We start from the raw sequence: 23,873 nt of genomic DNA, 5'->3' as shown, positions 1-23,873 counted from the left end.
TAGAGAAAACGTCGCTCCAAAAAGAAATTTCCAATTATATAGACGTCGTTATTGCAACATGCATATTAAAGGCACGATGTTATATATTGTACAGTACAATAGTTATGACTATTGAATATAAACAATGGAAAAACTTTAAAATTCGAAACTGTCATTTTGTTTACCCATTGAGATCGACGACAGCCTTCCATCCCTCCGCTCTGGGGGACTCGGGATCGAATCCGGACGGGTCGAAAAAATCCCCAGGAATTTTTCGGGAGTGATCCGACCGCATATCTCGAACCACCCAGCCGCCCTATTGTGGGCCTGGCCGAACCCATAATGGGCTTGCAAAAAGAGGTCCTCTTAGTGCCCACAGGGCGGAAAGAGTTTTTCAAAAAGATATGCCTTATTTCTATTCATATTTTATCTATAATTTCGAGACCGCCAAGAAAAAGCTTCGGAGTTTCTACCACTCTGACAAAAATTAAAATCGTAATGTTTTTAAAAACCTTTACTTATATTTCATTAAAAAATTTTTAATGGTTTTCTTTTTAAATGTTTTTTTTAATAATATGTATAAATTTAAAAGCATTAATATAAATTTTTAAAACATTTGAGCAGAGCAGAGCCTCGAGATCACGGGCGCTCTCCATTGTGAGGTTCTGTAGAGCCCAATGTTAAAGTCAGGAAACCTGGAAAGTGAAGTTAGATGCTGCCGGTGAATGACGATCTACTTGGAAGAGGGAGGGGAGGGTTAAGCTTCAGTGGACATCCGTTTATTCCATTAAATTTTATACAGTTTATAAATTTTATTGCATTTCATTATTATTTCAGAATTTCTTGTGTTTCGTTTCTATTTTTGGTATCTATCATTCATAGTCATAAAGGTTTTAAGGGGGATCGAGTTTTGTTGGACGTCCGAAGAGAGGAGAAAGTTACGGAAATTTGGATAAACTGGGACGACAGGGGGGGGTAGAAATTTCAAGAAAAATGCGGATGTAATTTATGGACAACTCCTTAAAGAGAGTTACCAACCAACTCCTTATGAAGAGAATTAAACGGATGAAGTGATATTCTTAAATTTGTTTCTAACTTCATTTTCCAGTATTGTGTGTTACCAACAGAATGACCAAGGCGGTTAAAGCATCGACCTACTGCTGTATGAGACACAGGATTGAATCTAGGCGGAGAGTTTAGAAGGCTTTTTTTTTTATAGACGATCTTGTTCTGGATGTGTAGTTCCCATCCCTCGCCACTAGACAGTCTCGTTGTGAGCCTGACCAAACTTGTGATGAGCAATGAAAAAGGCCATCTTAGTGTTCGTAGGTCAAAAAGAGCAAAAAAGAAAAGTATCGTGTGTTGTTATTTCATCTCTTGCTTTTTTGTTTTTTAATTTCAAATCTTTAGTTCTATCTTCCATAGACAATATATATCTGCTTTGGCTGCATTGTGTGTCGCTCTTCTGATTATGCTCCTCATAATATGTAGAATGTCAAAAAATCTAACAAGTAATAAAGTAACTAAGTAAGCAACATTGAACAAAACAATCTTAAATTGCATAATGTTCTTCATATTTAAGTTTTGTGTCGAGTACTGAGATTGATATTTATAATTAATGATATAACTAATGAAGTAATTAATCTGTTACTAATTATGCAAATCTTTATTTAGAATTAATATATAATATATATATTTATAGTTTAAAATCACAAAGAATCTTGACTTGTTCATTTAAACTGAATAAATACCAAGATTAGCAATTGAGATAAGATGACTGGAACAAAAGCACCAAAGTTGTACCAATTGTGCTAGTTCTTATCATAGTTGGGGTTTTGGGTGCCATGTCCCCTAGAAGGATGAAATATCTAGAGGGACTTACTTCACTTAACAGACTTTTCAATATTTGGTTTACAAAAAACAGCTATTTTTGAAACTTCTTGCATACGGCAGAAATATCTGAGAAATACCTAAGCCTGGGATTGGAGTTTGTGTTACTTCAATTTGTACCAGTCTGTGGCAGGTTATAGCCTCACTAGTCACATTATAGACTGAGGCTTCTAGCTTTGGATTTATTTAATTATAATATATATTAATATAGTTTTAATGGTTCTTCATCATGCATTTAATATTGGAAAATAAAAAAGCAAGTAATTTCTTATGAACTATATAGTAGGCCTATACAAATAAACATCAAACCAAACCTGATATCCTAAGCCAATACAACCAACATTTTTTAAAATTTAGCCCGTGTAAATAATCGAGCTAAATTTGGTGTATTAGTAGCCTATAGCTGTCAAAATATATTAAAATGTATTATTCTGTAATACAAATTAATTTCTGTTCTAATTTCTAGAAAAAGAATGTAATACTTGTATTTATCTATGTTACTAAATATTATAATGTTAAGTAAATAAGATGAAAAATATATCGTATTATTGTAAAAACTAGTTAGTTCAGTATTGAACTCTGTGGCGATGATTTTCTTTTATACTGTCTATAATGGAAATTTTTATTGCCTATACTCAGAACTGACTGTATGTAGGAAAATATAAAAATGTTCATTTTTAAATTAGTGTCGATTCAACTACTAAAATTTAAACTATAGCAGAGGAATTCTAATACATAGGCTATTTTGTTTCAGTAATCCACTTTGGATATCTAATATATTCATGTGAAAATATCAATATTATAATCCTTAATTATCAATGTTGCTTTTGGAGAAATTGATTATAATTGCAGAAAAAGTAGTCATTTTGGGGATCCTATATCTCGTGAAGGGTCGCCCATACAGGCATGGTTCCTTTGACTTTTTTGTTCCTATTAATATGCCCTACAGCTCTGTTAAAGTCCCAACCGCATCATTCGGTCCTATAATTGTGCCTAAAGTGATACACTAGTATGTTCATTCTTGATACCAGTATAGTCTTTAAAATTTTATAAATTGTCATAAAGTTGTAACTTACTTTGTTGCTTATCAACAAAGTAAGAATTACTATGTTTAATAATTAAAAAACAAGTTAATTCTAAGCATTTTGATAGAAAGTAAATCATTGAGAAATATCTTTGCAGTATACTGATAATATTAATAAATCAATACATAGTATAACATTGATATTATGTTACAACCAAAATTAATGATTCTTTCAAACATTTTAAATATTTGAATATTCTACAAATTATTAGAAAAATATCTTTTATTTGTCTTTTAAGCCAAAATTTTGCTATAAATTCCAAATTTTCAAATTTATTTTATAAAGTATTGTAATGTATTTCCATTTAACTTTTTTATTATTTTAATTTTAGTTGTGAAGTTATTAATTATTAAAAATATTAATTTTTTCTCAAATTTTTAGAACGGCCAGAACCTCCTCAACAAGTAGAAGCTAATCATAAAGGTAGTCGACATGTCACTTTGTCTTGGAAAGTGCCCTTTGATGGACGTAGCACTATAATTCGTTACATTGTATATTTTAAAAATAATTCATGTAAGTTAACATTACAAATATATATTATTCATGAATTAAATTAAAATAAAAAACTATTTATAAGTTCCATTAAATTTTATAAAGTTATTCACAGTTTCTCTCTAACCTATATTTTAGAAATTAATTGAGTTAATTCTCTCCTACAATTGATATAAACCTCATATAAATAAAGTACAAATGAATACAGTTGCATTCATTTTCAAAATGTAAATAAATGAAAGTACCTATATTTAGAAATATTTCTGTTATAATTGTGATAGCAAATGCTATTACCAGTATATGTTTAATATAGGCATTTATCAAGATAATACAAATTTACAAATTTATAGAAAATAAAATTCTTTTGATATTTCATTTTTTTAATTTAATAAAAACTTATATTGCAATTTCTTTAAAAGAAATTATTAATAGCTATCAACATAATTATATCTTTTAGGAAATGCATTTTGGGCATGAAAACCAACTAAAGAAAATATTTTTATACAGTATATGTTAACCTATATAACAAGAAACAAAATGAAAAAGAAAGATAAAACATTTAAAATAAATATTACACTTTTCAATAATGTGAAATGGAAGAAAATAGAAAACAAAAATTAAATATTTAAAATGAATATAATAATAAATGTACCACAAAAAATGACAACAAATAAAAAAGATTTCGTAAAGAAGGACTGAAGAGAGACAAAAAGATTCCCAAAATTTATTTCCTAAAATAAAGGATGTAATTTAGTTGAGTGTGTGGCTTCCTTTAAAGAAATTAAAATATAAGTTTATTAACATATCTTCCTCACACACACCGGGGTATATATTAGATAATTACAACTTACTTGAGCCTGTGACTGGTGTGAAAATAATCAATTCAAATTAACAAACGTTTTTCGAACAAACGTTCATCGTTCGAATTCGTTCTTAAAAGTTCAGAACAGCGTTGTATAAAAAAAAAAAAAACAGAATTCAGCAGTTTTAACCTGAAGAAAGACACGGAAGGCGTCCGGAAAACATTTGTTAATTTGAATTGATTATTTTCACACCGGTCACAGGCTCAAGTAAGTTGTAATTATCTAATATAAGTTTATTGAATAATAAAAGAAAACTCACTCAAAAAGTGAGTGAAGAATATAGATTCAAATTGTTTAAACAGTCATAGTGCCTTGTAATAACTAACTAAATTTTTAACAAAAATATAAAATTTACACAATCAGTTTTTATTTTTTTTATTATTTATTTATTTCTCTAATATTGAATTTCAATAAAAACTTGTTTAACAAAGATTTTACGTATTCTTATATTAATAATCATAATATTTACCAATGTTGTTGTTCTACAAAATTTCATATAAAATAATCTAGATCTTCTTCCTCTTTGGCCTTAGTCCCACTTGACAGCAGGGTCGGCACATGTAAAATAATCTAGATAATACATTTAATTTTTAAAACGTTAATTACAAGTAAAATTAAAATATCTATTTGTTAGATTAATTTTTTTTAGAATATTTTATAGTTATTAATTTTATAATTACATAAAAATTTAACAATATTAATAATGATTTTTAAGCTTTATATTTTAATTTAAAATGTTTATGTAGGATTATGATTTGATTTTTTTTAATTTTGAAAATTTGTGAAAAGAATTCAATTTGTAATTAAAATGTAACAAAATACTGTATATTAATAATATATTAAACTACTTAATAAATAAAATATTATATAAATAAAAAATTACAAAATAAAAACTTCAAAGAATAATAGATATGCCCACACTTACATTTTTATCTCACAATAATCATATTTAAGATCAAGTCATTTATATAAATAGCCAAAAAGAGCAGAAAAACACAAGTCTTGTTTGTGATTATTTATTTCTAGTTAATTAAATTTTTTCTTCATGAATAAATTTATAATCCACAAAACATTGTTATATACAAATTAAACAATTTACAAAATTTAAAATTTTCAAAAATGTTATTTAAATGGTTAAAGATTTGAATACTAAACAATTGTTTTTATAGCTGTAGCAAAATTTCCACAACATATTTTTATTAAAAATACCAATATATCTATATACATTTGTTATATGAAAAATTGTCAGCTATTTTTGGAAAGTAATTGAATGCAGATTCAACTGCGGTACTTTTTTGAACAATTTCTAAATCTGTTTAATGTAAATCAATATTTAATAAAAGCATTGTAGATATCACAGCAGGTGAAAAGTATTTTTCTTGTGTTTATTAGTCATACTTGAATGACTTCAGGAATAGAAAATATTGCATGAAAATTCCAGTTAAATATTTTAAAATTCTTAATTGTTAAAGGTCTGACTTTAAATGCCTTTAAAATATTAAAAGCAGTTGTTATCAGCTGAAATTACAAATAAAATTGTCAGTTTTTCTCGCAATTTTAATCTCATATTAGAAATATAATTAATTAGAGTTGGGATGATTAATGAATTTGTTCTAAAGTCTAATAGTTAGGATTTTATCTTTTAATTAATTAATAATTTAGAAATGTCTATAGATAAAATATTAGCTTGGAAAAGAGTTTTGAATCTGTAATCTCATACTGTATATATGTTTGTTATGGATTTGTTTCATGATCTGAGCCAATTTTTTTCTTCAATTTTAAATTTTTAATTAGTTAAAATGGTAAATTCTAATTATTAAATTTCATGATAAATTTAATTCAATTAACAAAGAAAAATATCTAACAGTTTTGAAAGTTTCTTTGGCTTATAAAACTAGATTTGGTATTTATTCAGGGTCATTGAGAGGAAGCTGGGATTTTTTCTTGGGAATGGAGAAAGCTTAGGATCTCACAGTGATTCCTATCCCTATAAAATTAATGTTATTTTTATGCTAAGAGAAAATAAAATCTTTAAGACTGCTTTTTATTAATAAAGAAACATTTTATGTATTTCATTTGTTCAAAAAACAAAAGGTTAAAAGAGGCAAAAGGAGTTTGCTTCACACCCACATAAGCTTTAAACAGCCCTGTAGATATAAAATTAGACTCGCTTGAACCTTTAACTGGTGTGTATTATGATTAAATCTTGTAAATCGAATGTTTTCTTAACCCCTTCTGGGTTCTTCTTTGGGCATTATTTAAGAAAATGTTCAATTTACAAGATTTAATCGTAATACACACCATTAAAGGTTCAAGTGAGTCTAATTTTATATTCATCCTGGTGTGTGGTCTGGATTTGGGCCCTGTAGATAACTGTATATATATTTATATATCACTTATTTTATGAAAATTCCAATAAAGTAAATAATTCTGTAAATTCTCTATTAACTATTAATTTGTACAATGTCTTGCTTTTTCTAAGACTATAATTGAAATAGATTTTATTTTTGGTCTTCATGAAACCAGAAAAGTGTACTGAACATATTAAGACTATTGGAGAGATAAATGGTTTGGTGTGCAATCCTCGTATTAATAATAGAAGTACTGTAATAATATTTCAATACATCATCTGTAAATCTGTATTATTTATATTGTATATATTCTGTATGTATATATGTGTGTATTTACAATGAATCATGTATAAATATTGGAGCTTTTTATAATGAAAAAATCTTTTCGTGCACACACTGTTTTCTTGAATTTAACATTGAAGAACAAGAAAAGATGTATTAAATAATTTTGTATACATTATGTAAAATTTAAATATTATATATATATTTTTTTTTATTAAAAATAATATAATATTGAATAAAATGAATAATTTTATTTAATATTTTTTTATTTAGCACCATGGCCAGAAGGGTTATCTAATTTTAGTGTTGGAGGAGATCAAACATCAGTCATTATTCATAATCTTAATCCTGCTTCAACTTACAATTTTCGATTATTTGCTGAAAACAAAATAGGACAAAGTGAACCAAGCAAAACAATTACAGTAACAACAGAAGAGGAAAGTATGTTCTGAATTTATTCATACTAATCAAATTTTTCATTATGTATTTTGTGTCATAACTTTTAAAGCACTAATTCTATTCAAATAATTTTGAATGAGTTCAAAAAATTTTTTTAAACATTGAATCTGTACATAAATGTTTTTGAGAAGAAATTTTATCTAGTTTTGAGTAGGACTTCTTTAAGATGTTTAGTTTCAAATTTTTAAAATAGTTTTACTTTTGAATAAATTTTGATATAATGTTTATTAAACAACATTTAAAGTGTTTTATATTAAATTATGCCAAATTTAAATGATTTGAAATGCTAAAAACTTTAAGGAGTCTAATTGATTTATTAAATTAAACATTTTCGAAACTATACATATCTCATCATTTGATCCTTAACTCAAAAAAAAATATATCTGAATAGAGAACAACAAATTTAAACACATACAGGTGCTTTAAACATTCTAAACATGTTATAAATTTTGTCACATTCCAAAAATTTTATATTTTATTTTTATTTTTAGAATGCTGTTAAATTTATGACATGTTTAGAATGTTTGAAATGTCTATAAATATTTAAATTTGATCAAAAATGTATAATTTTGAAAAGTCTATTATCCAATATTTTCTCTAATGTCAATTTGTAACCAATAATCAACCATGTAAGTTAAAAAATTTTTTTAAATATTATATGTATTATTATGTATGATGTAATCCTTATGTAACTATCTTCCTTTGTCCTTTGTGAAGGACTGAAAAGGGGTCATTAAGACCCAAAATGCATTTCCTCCAATAAAACCTATATCAACAACTACTCCTTGTATGATATGTTTCTGTAAAAAAGCCAATAGTTTTAAATTCTTTAAAATCCACAACAAAACTAATAACAGAATGTTTACTTGAATATTACAGTTGGTCCACATATAATGAGATTGGTTGTTAAAAATTATCAGTTAATATGAACTTTTCTGTCTCCTTGAATCTCCAATATTAAACCTATGCTAAAATGTTTGGATTTTATGAAGTATTATGAAGTGGTATAATATCATATTAATAAAAATTTGCATCTAGTGACATGTGGTATGCCAAAAATAGATTTATAAAACAAGGGAAAGCCAACCTTATCACTCAAACTTGAATGTCACATAGTCTTTCAAGTAAGGAATTTCATTTTTCTAACTAAAACTTCATTTTTGCTCTTTAGCTATCCAGTTTGATTTTTTCTTATTTTAAATGTTTAGGCCAATGACTAATACCAGTTGACAAAATCAAAGATGCCACTTTATTATCCTTTTATTACTTTCATAAAGTAACTACAGTAAATCAGTCAGGTTATCAGTTTGAAGTCTAATCAGCTAATTGACCATCCTTTGGTTCTTATAGACTTGAAAACAATTAGAAACATAGCCCATTCCCATGCTCTAGGGCCACAACTGTCTGATCCCAATAGTATTGACCAATTTCAAACAATAAACTGAAGGAGGCAGATGTGATCATCCTGCTCAAAATTCAGTTTATTCTGACTATTTTATTGAGACGAGACAGAGTAAGCTCATTGTATTGTGTTTTGACCACACTGCTTACTTACTTAGTCTGAAAAAAAATGAAAAGCTCCACAAAAATTAGTCCAATGATAATTGGACACAATTTTTGTAGAGTTTTTCAAAGAAAAGGGATCATTGCAATCTTTCTCTTGTACTCTAAGTAAATTTTTGTGTATGCATTTTTTTATTCTGTTTTTATCTTTTAAACACAAAGCCAAATATTTTCTGCATTTCGGCTGTGTGCATTTGAAAATCAGAAATAAATGTGCGATTGTTTATTATGAAATATCATTATAACAAAGTTTTACTCAGTCTTCTTCACATTTGATATATATGGGCTAAACTGTATTTTGAATTTAAATCAAACCTTCTTATTTTTCTGTTTTAAAATGCCTGACAATGATAACTGTAGTGTTATAGAAAACACTTGTTAAGTGAATGTATTGACACTTGCTAAGTGAATGTGTTGTTTTAAACAAGTTTATGTTATTTTTCATAGTGTAAAAACTACTAACACAGAAAAACAATTTTTTGAAAATACATGTCTGATATATCAAATGAAAATATTGTCATTGTCAAAAGTTAAAATTTAAGACATAAGTTCAAAATGATTTTGTACCAAAAATAAAAAAGTAAATATATTTTTAGACAGCAATCAATTTTTGGATATTTGATTCACTTTACAGAATTGAAAACAAAGGTTCTTAAAATAATTTTTATATAAAAATATTCATATTTAATTATCATCCATCTAGAAATATGGATTATAATGACATCTATTTTATGATCCTTGTTGTAAATATGGTTTATAAAACTATTTTGCAGTGAAGCCTGGCTAAAACTATGTTTGTTCATTATATCATTTAGTAAGTATTCATGTAATAAATCATGATTAGTGGATGAATTTAAAATATGGAGAATAGGTACCAGTATTTATTAATATTTATCATACATGATAGATAAGACATGATACATGATAGATAAGATAATTTTATACAAATATACAACTTGTATAATTAGATACAGCTTAAATAAACACACATCAAAATCCAGTAAGGAAAAAAAATACTTTAGTAAGCAAAACAAACATTTTCAATCATTTTAAACAGTCATCATTGGGTTTAAATGAGTGAATTTGAAAAAAGATTGCAATTAGAATACAAAATTAAAAAAAAAAAAAACAACAACAATTTTTGTTGAGTACAACAAAATGTGTAATAGACAACATGTATGTATAAGTTCAAATGAATTGTGGTCCATGCATTTATGGAATGGATGTATGTTCAATTAATGTACTTTGGAAAAGGACTTTCAAGCAGATGAGATGGTTTCCATATTTTTGTAATTAATGGCCTTTGATCTTCTGGCTGCCTTGTAAATTTCCAGTTTCTCCAGATGAGGTGGATAAAGTCCCATGTTGGATGTAAGATGGCAGCTTCATCTAGGATAATCTGAACATTATTCTCCATTACAAAGTTATCCAAGACAGTAGTGGGTAGGCATTTTCTTATGGAAACTTCATGTTCCTTAAATTGTAATTCAAGGGAGTGGGTGGTGGTGCCAATGTATTCCCATTTTTTGTGGAACCTGTTATCCATGATTGGAGTGGAATACATTTCTGACAGTTTTTTTTTTTTTCATCTGGAGGGTCATTAGTATTCCTGATGAGGCTATGGGATTTCTTGTATAGATGATCCTGAATATCTCTATTCAAATTTACTCATTTAAATCTGATAATGACCATCTAAACCTATTGAAAACATTTATTTTTATTATTAGAATATTTTTTTTCCCTTGCTGGATTTTGGTGTTAGTGTGTTTATTAATTTATAGAAGAAAGCATTTTTTTGTATGATCACAGGTGTTTTTGACCATTAATGAATCATATTGTATCAGTATCTATTTTATCAACATAAAAAATACGTTTGAAGTATGTTTTGATATGTATTGAAATATGTTTTTATTTAATAGCAAAACCAAAGTAGTGTATTATGGTTTTTCTATCTAATTGAAGAAAACACAACTATCAATTGTTTCAAGTAAGATATTAAAAAAAAAAGTTATTTAAAATGTGACTTGAATTTTGAAAAAAATATCTAAACTGAATCTTGAAAGACTATTCCTTGTAATGTGATAGAAAAATCAAATTTGTTAAATACTTATCAAATTTCAATCATTTAATGAAATTTTGTAAATTTATTAAATGATTTAGATGCAATATATTATTAAAATATAGTGTACTGTGTTTATGATATATTTATTATTTAATAAAACTGTTATATGTAATAATATATTTTTAGTTCCTGGAGGGCCTCCAACAAATGTTTTAGTGAAAGCTTTAAGTTCTCAATCACTTGATGTTACTTGGGAGGTATGTTTTTAATGTTAATTATAAAAATTATTTTGAAGTTTCTGGACTAGAAATCATAGAAATATATTGTAATAGTTCTAGAAAAAGTAAAGAAAAGACTTAATTTTAGTAAAACTTTTATAAACTTTACCATTTATTATAGTAAATGTAATATCATAATGAGTTTTTAAATTCTTTTTATTCATTGATAAAAATCTTTGTAAAAGTACTTTGAATACATTATAAAAATCCATTTGATAATGATTTCAAAGTATTTCTATATCATTTTGATTGTTCAGTTTATTTTTGTGTTTAATTTTAAAATTTTAATCAAATTTAAAGTATTATTTCTATGAAATAGATTAACACTTTGTTTAAGCATTTAAACTGATGATTCTGTGTGATAAATTAGAGATCAAAATTTATTGAAAAAATGAATATACAACTTGTTAGTTTTTCTATTTCCTTTTTGTTTGAAATGATTACATTTTATTCTATATATAAGGGGTGATCAAAAAGTTTCCGTTTAAGGACGTGGCTGCAGCATATATGCAAATTAGTTCATCGCCAATGTGGGGTATATAAGCACTGACAGCGAGGTGTGGGATTATTGTGAGGAAAATGCTGAAACGTGAACAATGGTGACGTTAATACCACATGCATCCAAACAGGACCAACGTGCTGTGATTTTTTTTTTTTTTTTTTTTTTTTGGCTGCTGAAGGAAACACACCAGTAGACATTCATCAGAGAATGAAGAATGTCTATAGAGAAGCATGTCTGTCAAAAACCACCGTAGTGGAATGGTGCACAAAGTTCAGAGCTGGTTGCGATTCGACCCAAGATGCAGGTCAATCTGGGAGGCCAGCCACATCCAATACAGACGACAACAAGTGGGCAGTTGATGATGCAATTAGGGCAGATCGTTGCATATTCATATGTGCACTTTCAAAAGATCTGGCAGGAGTTAGGCTATCATAAAGTCTGCAGCTAGTGGATACCCTGGGCGTAAATTCCGAACAACAATCAAACCAGATGACTGTTTCCCTGAAGCACCTGATGCATTTCAATGTTGAAGGCAACATGTTCCTTGAGCACATTCTTGCTGGCGACGAAAGCTGGTGCCACCACTGGGAACCTGAGTCGAGAGCAGCGACCATGCAGTGATGTCATCCTTTGTCCCCTTGTCCCAAGAAGTTCAAGAGCCAGTCATCTGCTGGAAAAGTGATGCTTACCCTGTTCTTTGATCACCAGGGCCTATTGCTTATTGATTTCAAGGAACCAAGTGTCTCCATCACTGGGACACGGTACTGCAAAATGCTGGAGAGATTACGATGTGCAATTAAGGTAAAACGTCCAGGAAAACTGCAAAATGGGGTGATTCTGCTTCATGATAACACACATCCCCAAACTGCAAATGCCGTAACGCAGAAGCTAGATGCACTAAAGTGGGAGACACTCGAGCACCCGCCTTACAGTCATGATCTCTCCCCATGCGATTTTCATGCCTTTGGTCCCTTAAAGAAGTTCTTAAAAGGTCAACAGTTCCGGTTGGAAGTAGAAATGCAGCAGGCAGTTTCGGACTTCTTCAAGCAGCAGAAACAGGAGTTTTACCAATGGAGTATATTCAAACTGGTGAAGCAGTGGGATGCTTGCCTAAATGGTCATGGCGCTTTTGCATGATTGGCATACCAAATCTGGACTGTACAGCCTTCGAACAGAAACTTTTTGATCATGCCTTATAGTAAATATACATCAAACGAAACCCGATATCATAAGCAAATACACCAACAACTGCTGTAAATGATCGAGCTAAACGTTGGATATATGATTATAGATTAGAAATAAATTTGGTACTAGAGTTAGACATTAGGTGCCATATCTTATTAAAATTAATAATTATTATAATTAATTAATTAATTTAGATTAAACTGGAAGAAAAAGTTAGCCCGATCATTTATGGCAGTTGTTGGTGTATTTCTATATAGTAAATAAAGTATAGTTCTTAATACAAATATAGAAATAAACTACTGATTTATAATAGTTCATTTAATAAATTTAAATAGAATGGAGTCAAAAATTTTATTAATGATTAGATCAATTTGTCCACTATAGATAGGTGTGTTATCATCTCTCGATAATTTTATTCAGTAAATAAGTTTATTTTAATCAATTACTTTTGAAATATTTAGAAAAAAAGAATGGTTCAGCAAATAAGAGAAGATTTGAATTAAAATCATCATTATTTCAATCTAAAGCATTCTTTTTCAAAATATTTCAACAAGATCTACTGTATTTTACAGCATATGATGCAACTTTTATCCAAAAAAGGTTCACAAAATTTCCTTGTATCTTAAATGTAAAGTTGTGATCTCCTGTAGGCTAATGAATTCCCTAAATGGCCTTCAGTAGGCTACAGGTAATGTCTACTTAGCCCAACTCTTGAATCAAAATGTTATTGTTGTTTATTATTTTCTATAGCTAAACAGCTTTCCTATTTATTCATGTTGAATATTTTAATAATAAATTTTAATAGTAAACGAGCAATTATTTATTATGACATCATCACAATGCTAGGCTGCAATTTTTAATCATATTTTCAATTTACAGTATTTCATTTAAAATGTATGTACATCATACTTTTCCATTAGCAATGGAGTCATGCTAGTTATCTGTTAACTGCTTTCAGGGAAAAAGATTTGAACTGAAATAACTTGACTTCCAGTTTGCATTTGAAGTTCACATATAGTTTTTCGGGATCTCCTATCCCCGAGATTTCCACATTTCATGTTGTCTTTCATCTATCTAACTCTTTTCCTGAGATTAAGGAAAGACAGACGGATGAACAGCTGGACAGATGGACAACAGTGGGAATTCATAGGTCTACAAATTTTTAAAATTGCAGCCCAATAACTTTTTTAAACTCTCTCTCTTTTTTCCTGTTAAATAAAAATGTTTATTTGAATTTTACCTTTTTTAAATCAGAATATAGTTTAAAATTTGGGATCAAGTACAAAAAGTACATTATGGCCTAAATGTACTAAATATTTTTTCATAAATATCTGTACTAAAATAGGGTGCATCTTATATGCCATGAAATATGGTAATTAAATTAAATTTATTTAATCATAATATTAGAAATATTGATAAGCTTATTTATAAACAAAAATATTACACTTTTTTGATCATATAATTTTTCTTAAGATTATTAATGGTAAAATTTTAAACTGTTTTGTTTTACAGTACATCATATTTTTAAATAGAAATGAAATACTGCACTATTTTTTTTCAGTAATAATTTTTGTTAATTCTTTAACAGAAAAGTAAATACATAGGTAGCATTAATTAATTTTTGTTTCATTTAGACAATATTCTAAAAATAAATTATAAATAGAGTACAGTAAAAAATACATTATTTAAAAAATGTAGAAAATTAACTATATTATTTAATAAATTTATATTAATTGGGAAAACTTAATCAAAAAATATTTAGACAAATAAAAAAAATTTTTTTATTAACATAAAATAATATATATAATAAAAAATAAGATTTGTTTAATTAAAAAATGTTTTAATAAAATTTAAATGTTTTTATTATAGGATTATGAATTTATCATTATACAGACAATATATAATTGTATTTATATAATGAATTTTACTTTAATAAATTTTGTTTGCATTTATTTCATTTCAGTACTGAAATGAAAATTTATTTTAATAAAAATTTAAAATTTATTTTTAATTTAAATATTTACTAGCCACCTGAATCCAGACTTCAACATGGTGTAATTCAAGGCTATTATGTTGGTTATAAAGTTCATAATTCTAGTGAACCATATTTATATAAAACTTTAGGAGTGACAAAGAATTTCCAAACCAAATGCAAATTAGATAATCTTCAAAAATTCACAAAATATGATATTCTTGTTCAAGCCTATAATATGCTTGGAGCTGGACCTAGATCAGATAAAATAGTTGCTATGACAATGGAAGATGGTAAGTTTATATTTTTTTCATTTAGGTATTACAGTAGAACCTTACTTAATGAACACCTCGCATAACAAACAAAACAAATTGTAAAAAATTTGACTCGCTTAACGAATGATGTTTCGCATAACAAGTGACGAGGGGAGGGGAAGTCCTGGATTATGCGTATGTTCCATCAATCTGTGTTTAGCACTCGTTCTGCTAGCATCTTAGTGTCGCTTGTGAACAAACATTTTTCCAAACTTGTGTTCACACATATTACCTTTAAACATCAACAACCATTGCCCATTATATGATAAACACACCAAACGATATGCCAAATTCTTGGGCTATGTAAAGGCTATAATTAAATATTAGAAATTAATTAATTTGACTAGAGGTAGGCAGTTATGTTTAAAATGTCTAAATTAAAAATTAATTATTTATAATTATTAAACTTAATATGAACTAGAAGCATAACTGCCTACCTCTAGTCAAATTAATTAATTTCTAATATTTAATTATAGCCTTTACACAGCCCAAGAATTTGGCATATCATTTGGCATGTTTATCAGACATGTTAGAGAGGTTGCGGCTGACATTTTCATCATGAAAACATGAATGTCAGACATTCAGTGCTCCATGTAAGCCTAGAAGTTTGGCAATGGCGTTTGGAATGTCGAGCATGATTCCACTGATGTTCCAAGTGCCATTATCAAACTTCTAGGCTTACAGGAAGGTGGTGCTGAACGTCTGACATTCAAGTTATTGCGATGAAAACGTTGGCTGCAACTTCTCTATTATCCATGATTTTTTTGTTTTTTGCAAATTGAATTTGCATTCCAGGTTGGTTCATTCCATGCTAGAAGAAAAGATGATGTTCCTTAACAATGTATATTGTATAGTTTTTTTTCAATAAACGTTATACATAAAATATTTGAGTATTTTTTTTTAGCATGGAATGCATTATCGTACTTTACATTAATTTATACGGGAAAAACTGTTTCGCTTAATGAGTGTTTCGCATTACGAGTAAGATTCTGGGACGAATTATGCTCATTAAGTGAGGTTCCATTGTATATTATATTAATTTATATATTTTTATAAATTTAATCTGAAAAAATCAATTTATGCTAAAAATATTCACATTTTGTCTTCAAATGCTCTTACAATTATATGGTTGCAGAGTCAACAGAGTGGAGGGTATTCTTAATTGTATCTGCTATGATCAATGGTTTCTGAGATCATATTATGCAACTTTTTGAACTTAACAAAATACAGAAACCGGACAGAGGGAAATGTCAAAAAATAAATTTACATCTTAGAAATCAACTCCAGCAAGAAGTCTAATGTTAAAGTTTCTGTTGTATTTAAATTTTATATTTTGTTCTATTGTACTGAATTTTTTATTGAATGTTCTTTTTATTCAGATATGTTCTGTTTGGAATACTCAACTGATGAAGTCTTATCAGTACTTCAGAACAATATTTAGGTTGAAAACATTTTTGTTTCATTAAAATTTTTGATAGAGTTGATTTCTAAAGTGTGAATTTATTTTGTAATTTTTGAACTTACAGTTGGTTCAGAATTTTCAAAATACAAAAATTAAAATTAAATGACTGAAAAAATGAGATATAGCAATATTTAAAGACATATAAAGAGGAAGTTTAGAAAATTTTTTAAAATTTGCTTTTAAGGACTCAGTAGGTTTTAAGGGAATTCATTTAATTAATAAACATTTTAATATATTTTATTGAAAATAATATTTTTGTTAATTTTAATTGTGGTGAAAAAAAGACAATGGTGAAAAAAAAATTTATACAAATTTCTTTATCAACAATGGCTTTCTCATTGAGTATAATCAATAAGTATCGATGACCTATAGCAGTGGTTCTCAACCAGGATCCATGTAACATTACTGGGGTCCACAGAAAAAAAATACCTAATTGGGGGTTTACAGTGATATTTTAGTGGTGTATAGTAAACATTTTATAACATAAAATATTTTAGTGGTGTATATCTCAGTAAAACAATTGTTCTACTTCAGAACAATTGCTTTACTGAGATACTTCAGAACAATTGCTTTACTGAGAATGTAACTCATTATATAGTAGAATTAAATTTCTACAGTATATATATATTGTCAATTTCTTTATTACTCATTTCTTGCATAAAATATAAATTATTTAAAATGTTGAATATGTAAGCCTATACGACATATATATCTCATTGACAAAGATCAAAGAGAGATTATAAAGCTGGGGTTTGTTAGGAGAATCTTATACCATCAGTGTCATGTCACTTGACAGTGACATTTCTGAATGTTTTCCTTTCTTTTTTTATTAGTGAAAAATATAAGGTTTTTTTTCCTGTGCAATGTCTATGGGGGTCCACAAAAAAAATTAAGAGGAAAAGGGATCCATGGGTAAAAAAAGGTTGAGAACCACTGATCTATAGTTATATTAAGTCATTAATATTCCTGTAGATTAACAGTGTATTTATCACTGTAGATCTCATTCAGTAGAATGACAGCTGACAGAATTCATTCAGTAAAAGATAGGTAAAACTTTTCAACGGATTAATAATATATTGAATGATTATGTATTTTATTTATGTTAAGAGACATAAAAAAATTTTATTTAAAGCCTGAATATATATAAAAGTAATGTTAACAGAAGTGAGAAGCTACAGTTTATTGTGAAGGAGAAAAATTAATGATCTGGTTTTTATATGAATGTCATCTATAATATTAGAATATATTTTCATATAAAATCTGTATAATTTTATTATTATTTATATGTACAAATAGTTCTTTCTACCTATTTGTTTAATTGAATAAGATGTATGTATATATGTATATATATATATATATAAACAATATATGCACATAAGTGATGATAAAATTAGATATTTGTACTTTCATTAATGTAGACATTAAAAAATTTAAATATAATAAATTATTTTCAGTTATTTATATCTTATTCTTTGGAATAGGATGATCATGAAATAAAAATTAATTACAGTTGCATTTGTTGTATTCATCAGACAACACTACTAGAAAGTTAGGGAGAAAACATCAGGTTTTTGAGTCTCCCTTTGTTCTGTATTTATGTATCCATAGTCAATGATAAACTTTATATTGTTTGCTTATGTTGAGACTAAAATAAATTTCTGTCTGGTTAAAACTAATGCACTTATTCTGATCTCTGTGTATACAACCAGTGGTGTAACTAGCTTTTTGTGCCTTTATCAAAAATTATTTGCATCCCTTTCCCATAACATTATCTTCATTAAAAACTAAAAGAAAATTATTAACACAAAATTAAAATTTCATATTTAATTTATTTCAAGTTTAATTTTTTAAGTTTGTCATTAAAAATACACTTAAACAAACATCTTTAATATACCCGATATGTTTTTAAAGCTATACATCCACTAAAGCCGAATATTATTAACCTGATAATATTCGTCTTTAGTGGATGTATAGCTTTAAAACATACATCTATAATATTTTTTACGTTAAAGTGATATTTTCTTTAAAAATTATTAAATCTTTTTAAAGATATACATTATTTCAAGCATATAATGTAATTTTAATTATTTTACTAAATTATAATTTATCCAGTTCCAAGTGCTCCTCCACAAGATGTTCAATGTACACCCATTTCTTCAAAAAGTCTTTATTTGAGATGGTCAGTTCCTCCATTGAAATCTATTCATGGAATATTACGAGGATATAAAATAATATATAAACCTGTAAAAGTTAACAAAAATCGTAAGTAATGAATAAGTTTTCATTATAAATCTTTGAATAAAATTTTTTTTTCGTTTATTTTATTAATATAAAAATATAACATAACATTTATTTATAATACTAAGTGATATAATATCTATAAATTAAATCATGAAATTATTATAGAAAAATTTCTGCAGTCTGAATATTTTAATAGTATCTAAATAATAATAGAAAAACAATATAACCCCATTTAGGCTCAAAGATCAAAGATGCTCAATGAACAGAAAAAACTACTAGAACATGTGGCTTTACAGCAACAGCTACAATAAGGAATTTCACATCCTGGCTGCTTATAAAGTGCCATAATTCATTCTGGCATTTTAAGAAATGCCATAATATAATATAATATGTTGAAACTGTTAAAAAAAAAATGACTACAAGACATTGTTGTAGAAATACAAAGCATTTTTATCATGTATGCATAACAATTATATTTTAACAATCTGTCTTGTTAACCTCACTGAGGAAGAAAAATGAAGCTAATTCAAAGTCAGCTCACTCATTTGTCTGATTTGATCAGATGTCACATCAGTGAAACATATCTGGGCTGTATCAGTTGGGTACCAAAGAAGGCCTACTTGAGTGGTTCTATGCTCTCAATGAGTTTACAACTGCTGACAACAACTTCATTGATTACCTGCCCTTAAGTTTACCTTCCCTTAAGTTTACCTTCTTTTCAATCATCCTCAAATATAACATCTGGAAGTAAGCAAAACTTTATAAGCTGCAATTGTGGCAAGTACTGCATTGATAAAAAATACAAATGTCTTTCAAAAGATAGCAACTGTAATTTAAGTGTTGTTCTAATAGTTCCTGCAAAACAATTGAATTTGGCTGTTGTTCTTAATTATTATACATATTTAGTTATATAATCTGAAATCTTTGCTTGCTACTACAGAATGTTTATTCTGTAAACAGGAAATAACTATGATACATTGTGATGTGTTGTTGATGCTGAAATGCATTGTGACCATTCTTTTAACAGTTGCAACACAACAGTTGCAGCTGTGTCATTGCTCTATAATTTGTCAGGACACCAAAATTTCTTGTTGTGGATGTTTCTATAAAGCCATAACTTGTTCTGGTCAGTTTTTCTACTCCATTGAATGTTATTGTGGTCTTTTTTCCCACTTGTTAAACTTTCAGCCTAACATCTACATTAATATATTTAAATTATTTAATAAATTATGAATCGTTTTTATCTTAAAGGCAATTAAAAAGGACTCAAATTAAATATTTATTTGAAAGAATTTATAGTTTAAAAATAAAATATTGTAGAAAGTATTAAATGAATTTAGGAAAACTTCAGCATATCTCATTATTATGTCTATTATATACTTTAGAAATATTTTCAAATCATTTTATTTTTAAATGATCATAAAAAGTATGTTCAGACAATATAAAAATTTAATCTTTTATCATTGAACATTAATGTTTCAATAATGCTTTCACAATTATAAAATGCTATATTATCATAATTAATATTGAATGTTTAACTGTCTTTTATAGAGAAAGAAAAACTTCAAAAAGAAATAATAACTACTAATGTAAAAATTAATTTGGACAATCTAGAGAAATTTACTAATTATAGTATAAAAACAATGGCTTTAACCAGAGCTGGAAGTGGAGTTTCTAGTGATGAACTGTTTTGCTCAACTAAAGAAGATCGTAAGTTTTATTTATATCTAGTTATTTCTACATTTTTATGTTGTTAGAGTAAATGTTCTTTTATTGAATTATTGTGCAGTAATGTAATATTCTTATATAGTAGAATTTGCTTATTGTAATCATAAATATTATTATTATTATTATTACTTGTTTGAGGTCATCAGAATTAGCATGTCCCAAAAAATATAATTTAAACACACTATACAACTTTGTTTATTATAATCAGAATTCTATTATATTTATCATTATCTTCAGGTAAATAAGTATTTTTAAACCGTTTTTTTCATCCTTAGCTTGTGCCTAATAACACCCAGTTGTTAGTTATCATTATCAGTCTTAACCAGTTGCTTTAAATGTTAATTGTCTTAATCATTATTTGTTTTCAATGATGATGAGCATAATTTCATTATCTGTGATTGTGTTAGTTTAGAAAACTGATCACTTAATTAACATGACTCAGCTACTTATTTTGGAGTTGAGTTATAAACTCCATAACATAACTGTATTCGTAGCTGTAAGCGTATCTGTATAGCGAGGTTATAAACTCCGTATCGTATCCATAAGACCGTACTATATTCTGTAAGAAAAGTTTGGATTGATCAAACTTTTACGGTAGGAATATGGAGAATTGACCAACTGTGCATGCGCTAAGTCACCATCAGTCGATATACAATCGGAAGTTGTGCCGGAAGCAACCAACGAAACTTTGACAAATTGGTTGAAATGTAACTTTTGACTGACAATGCTGCTTCTGAATAATATAAAATTTTAAGATAATTACTTTGGTCATAAAAAAATAGAAAAATAATAAAGTGAATAAATAATTATAGTGTTAGACCTGGCAATAACTACTGATGATTTTGTGCATGCACATGATGGACTGCTTCGTAAACTGTAAAAAAGTTTGTTATGGAAAAGGCTTTACAGTAGTTTATAACTATTGCTATAGATATCTAGTGTAGCAAACATTTACGAATATGGATACGGTTACATTATGTAGTTTATAACTCGACCCTTATAATTAACAGTAATTCTAATTGGCTGGGTGGCCTAGAGGTTAAGATGACAACCTGCTTCTCTGGGGAACTTTGATTGAAGTTAGACAAGTTGACAAATCCCAGGAATTTTTCAGGGGCAGTCCATCAAGATTTGTTGAGCCCATCCCTCACCACCCAGCTATCCTATTGTGAGCCTGGCACAACCCATAATGGGCTTGCTAAAAAGGTTTTCTTAGTACTATAGGGTGAAAGAGTTAAAAGAAAAACAGTAATTCTAAACTTGAAAATTGACAATAGAATATCTGCATTTTCATTGGTAAACTGTATCACACCGTATATTAAAATCACTGATATAATGAAATCATGGTAATAAATCACTTCTGTGATTTCAGAATCACAGAATCATTCATGATTAGTTTGTAGTATAGTATTTTAAATTGCTGGCATTTCTTGTGTCAATTATATACTAATTGTTAAATCTGATACTGCAAAAAAGGGTAGGAAATTCACAGGACGAATTACTATTAATTAATAAAATATTTTCAAGTTATACACTTTTTATTGTTTTAACATATTCTTGTAATCTCAGAGTCAATAAAATGAGAATTTCCACTGATGATAGTCCTGTTTACTTGTTTCACTTAATGCTATCAATAGGTTATCATTATCACTGTAGACAAGTCCCAAAGTACTTACAATGAGCATGTTCTGTTATATTTGTAAAACATGTTTTTTCGTTATTCATAGATTTTCAGATATAATTTCTATATAATAACTAGATACAAAAATATTTTGGAATTGATAATTTTCCTTATTTCTAAAGTTCCTGGCCGACCACAAAATATCAAAGTTATTGTTATGGCTATTGATGCTATTTTAGTAAGTTGGATGCCGCCTACAAATCCAAATGGAATTCTTACAGAATATAATGTATTTTGTCGAGGATATACACTTGGAAGACACGTGAGTTTATTTTAATTTAAATTTGTATAATGTTATATTTGAATGATTAAAGGAGGCATTATATAGATTTGTAATAATTTAGTTAGCTATATAATCTAATTTATCGATGTCACAATAATTTAATGAAAATATAAATTAATGTTTTAATGTTATTTTAAGAATACTACAAAAGTTACTTTGCCTCCAACTCAATTATTTTATGAAGCGAGAGAATTAAAGAGAGGTCAGCGCTATGAATTTTGGGTAACAGCTAGTACATCTATTGGAGAAGGAGATCCATCTTTAATTGTTACTCAGTCAACTAGTCAGAGAGGTATATATTTCACTAGTTTTATGTATTAAAATTTTATATTTAGAAAAGTAACTTTAATAAGTTATATTTAATAATAATTTTCAATGTTTATTAAATTGATTTATCTATTATGATTATAATAAACAAAATTTGGGATCCCCTGCAGAACATCTACTTAGTTAACATTTTTCAGTATTGGTTGATTTTGTTTTTTATACTCAAGCTTCTGAGAATGTATGAGGGGAATCAAAAAAAGAAACCAGAATTTATTTAGAAAACATTGTGTATTTATTTTTTACATGTTCAAACTTTAGTCATCTTCAAAGTACTCTGTTTGATGCAATGTACTTATCAAAATAACTTTTTGTACTGTTCAAAACAGTTTTTAAATTCATCAATTTTGATGACTTTTATTGCTTCTGCTATTTTTTGTTTCACTTCTTCCACACTAGAAAATATTTTTCCTTTAAGGACTTCTTTTTTATCTGGAGAAACAAAAAATGGTCTCACAGGGTGAGATCAGGTGAATATGGAGGGTGAAGTATGGGGTCATACTGTTTTTGGCTAAAAACTGCTAAACACTCAGTGCAGTATGGGTAAGAGTGTTGTCATGGTGGAAAACCCAGCCACCTGTTTGACATAATTTGAGATGTTACTTTTGCAAATCTTGACAGTTTTCTCAAAACTTCCAGATAAAAATTCTCGTTAATTGTTTGACGTGGAAGAACAAATTTCAAATGCACAATCCCTCTCACATCAAAGAAATAGATAGGAAAATGTGTTGAAAAAGTCTCAAAAAATTGCTCACTGTTGCAAAACAGCCTTTTACAACAATGTTATTTGGTAAACTGATGCAGATAGGTTCATTTAACACTCACTTAGCAGAGGAAGCTTGTACTAGAAGGAGAAGAGAATTCTCAGGGGGGTTTT

General features: G+C 27.7%; 1 protein-coding gene across 3 annotated transcripts in view; it reads left to right on the top strand.

Moving 5' to 3' along the window:
* LOC136975896 (cell adhesion molecule Dscam1-like) overlaps window positions 1-23,873 on the top strand; it is a 124,501-nt gene that overhangs the window by 72,637 nt on the left and 27,991 nt on the right. For all 3 annotated transcript variants that reach the window (XM_067271058.1, XM_067271059.1, XM_067271057.1), the window contains exons 15-22: window positions 3,336-3,467; window positions 7,216-7,383; window positions 11,213-11,283; window positions 15,019-15,256; window positions 18,852-19,001; window positions 20,532-20,690; window positions 22,512-22,651; window positions 22,811-22,964. In XM_067271058.1, the coding sequence (XP_067127159.1) occupies window positions 3,336-3,467; window positions 7,216-7,383; window positions 11,213-11,283; window positions 15,019-15,256; window positions 18,852-19,001; window positions 20,532-20,690; window positions 22,512-22,651; window positions 22,811-22,964 (1,212 nt within the window). The remainder of the gene's footprint in view (window positions 1-3,335; window positions 3,468-7,215; window positions 7,384-11,212; window positions 11,284-15,018; window positions 15,257-18,851; window positions 19,002-20,531; window positions 20,691-22,511; window positions 22,652-22,810; window positions 22,965-23,873) is intronic.

This window comes from Centruroides vittatus, unplaced genomic scaffold (genome assembly GCF_030686945.1).
Source record: "Centruroides vittatus isolate TY-2023 unplaced genomic scaffold, ASM3068694v2 contig_391, whole genome shotgun sequence".
Taxonomy (NCBI): domain Eukaryota; kingdom Metazoa; phylum Arthropoda; class Arachnida; order Scorpiones; family Buthidae; genus Centruroides; species Centruroides vittatus.
Note: the sequence above shows the minus strand (reverse complement) of the source record. Positions and strands in the feature narration are given on the sequence as shown.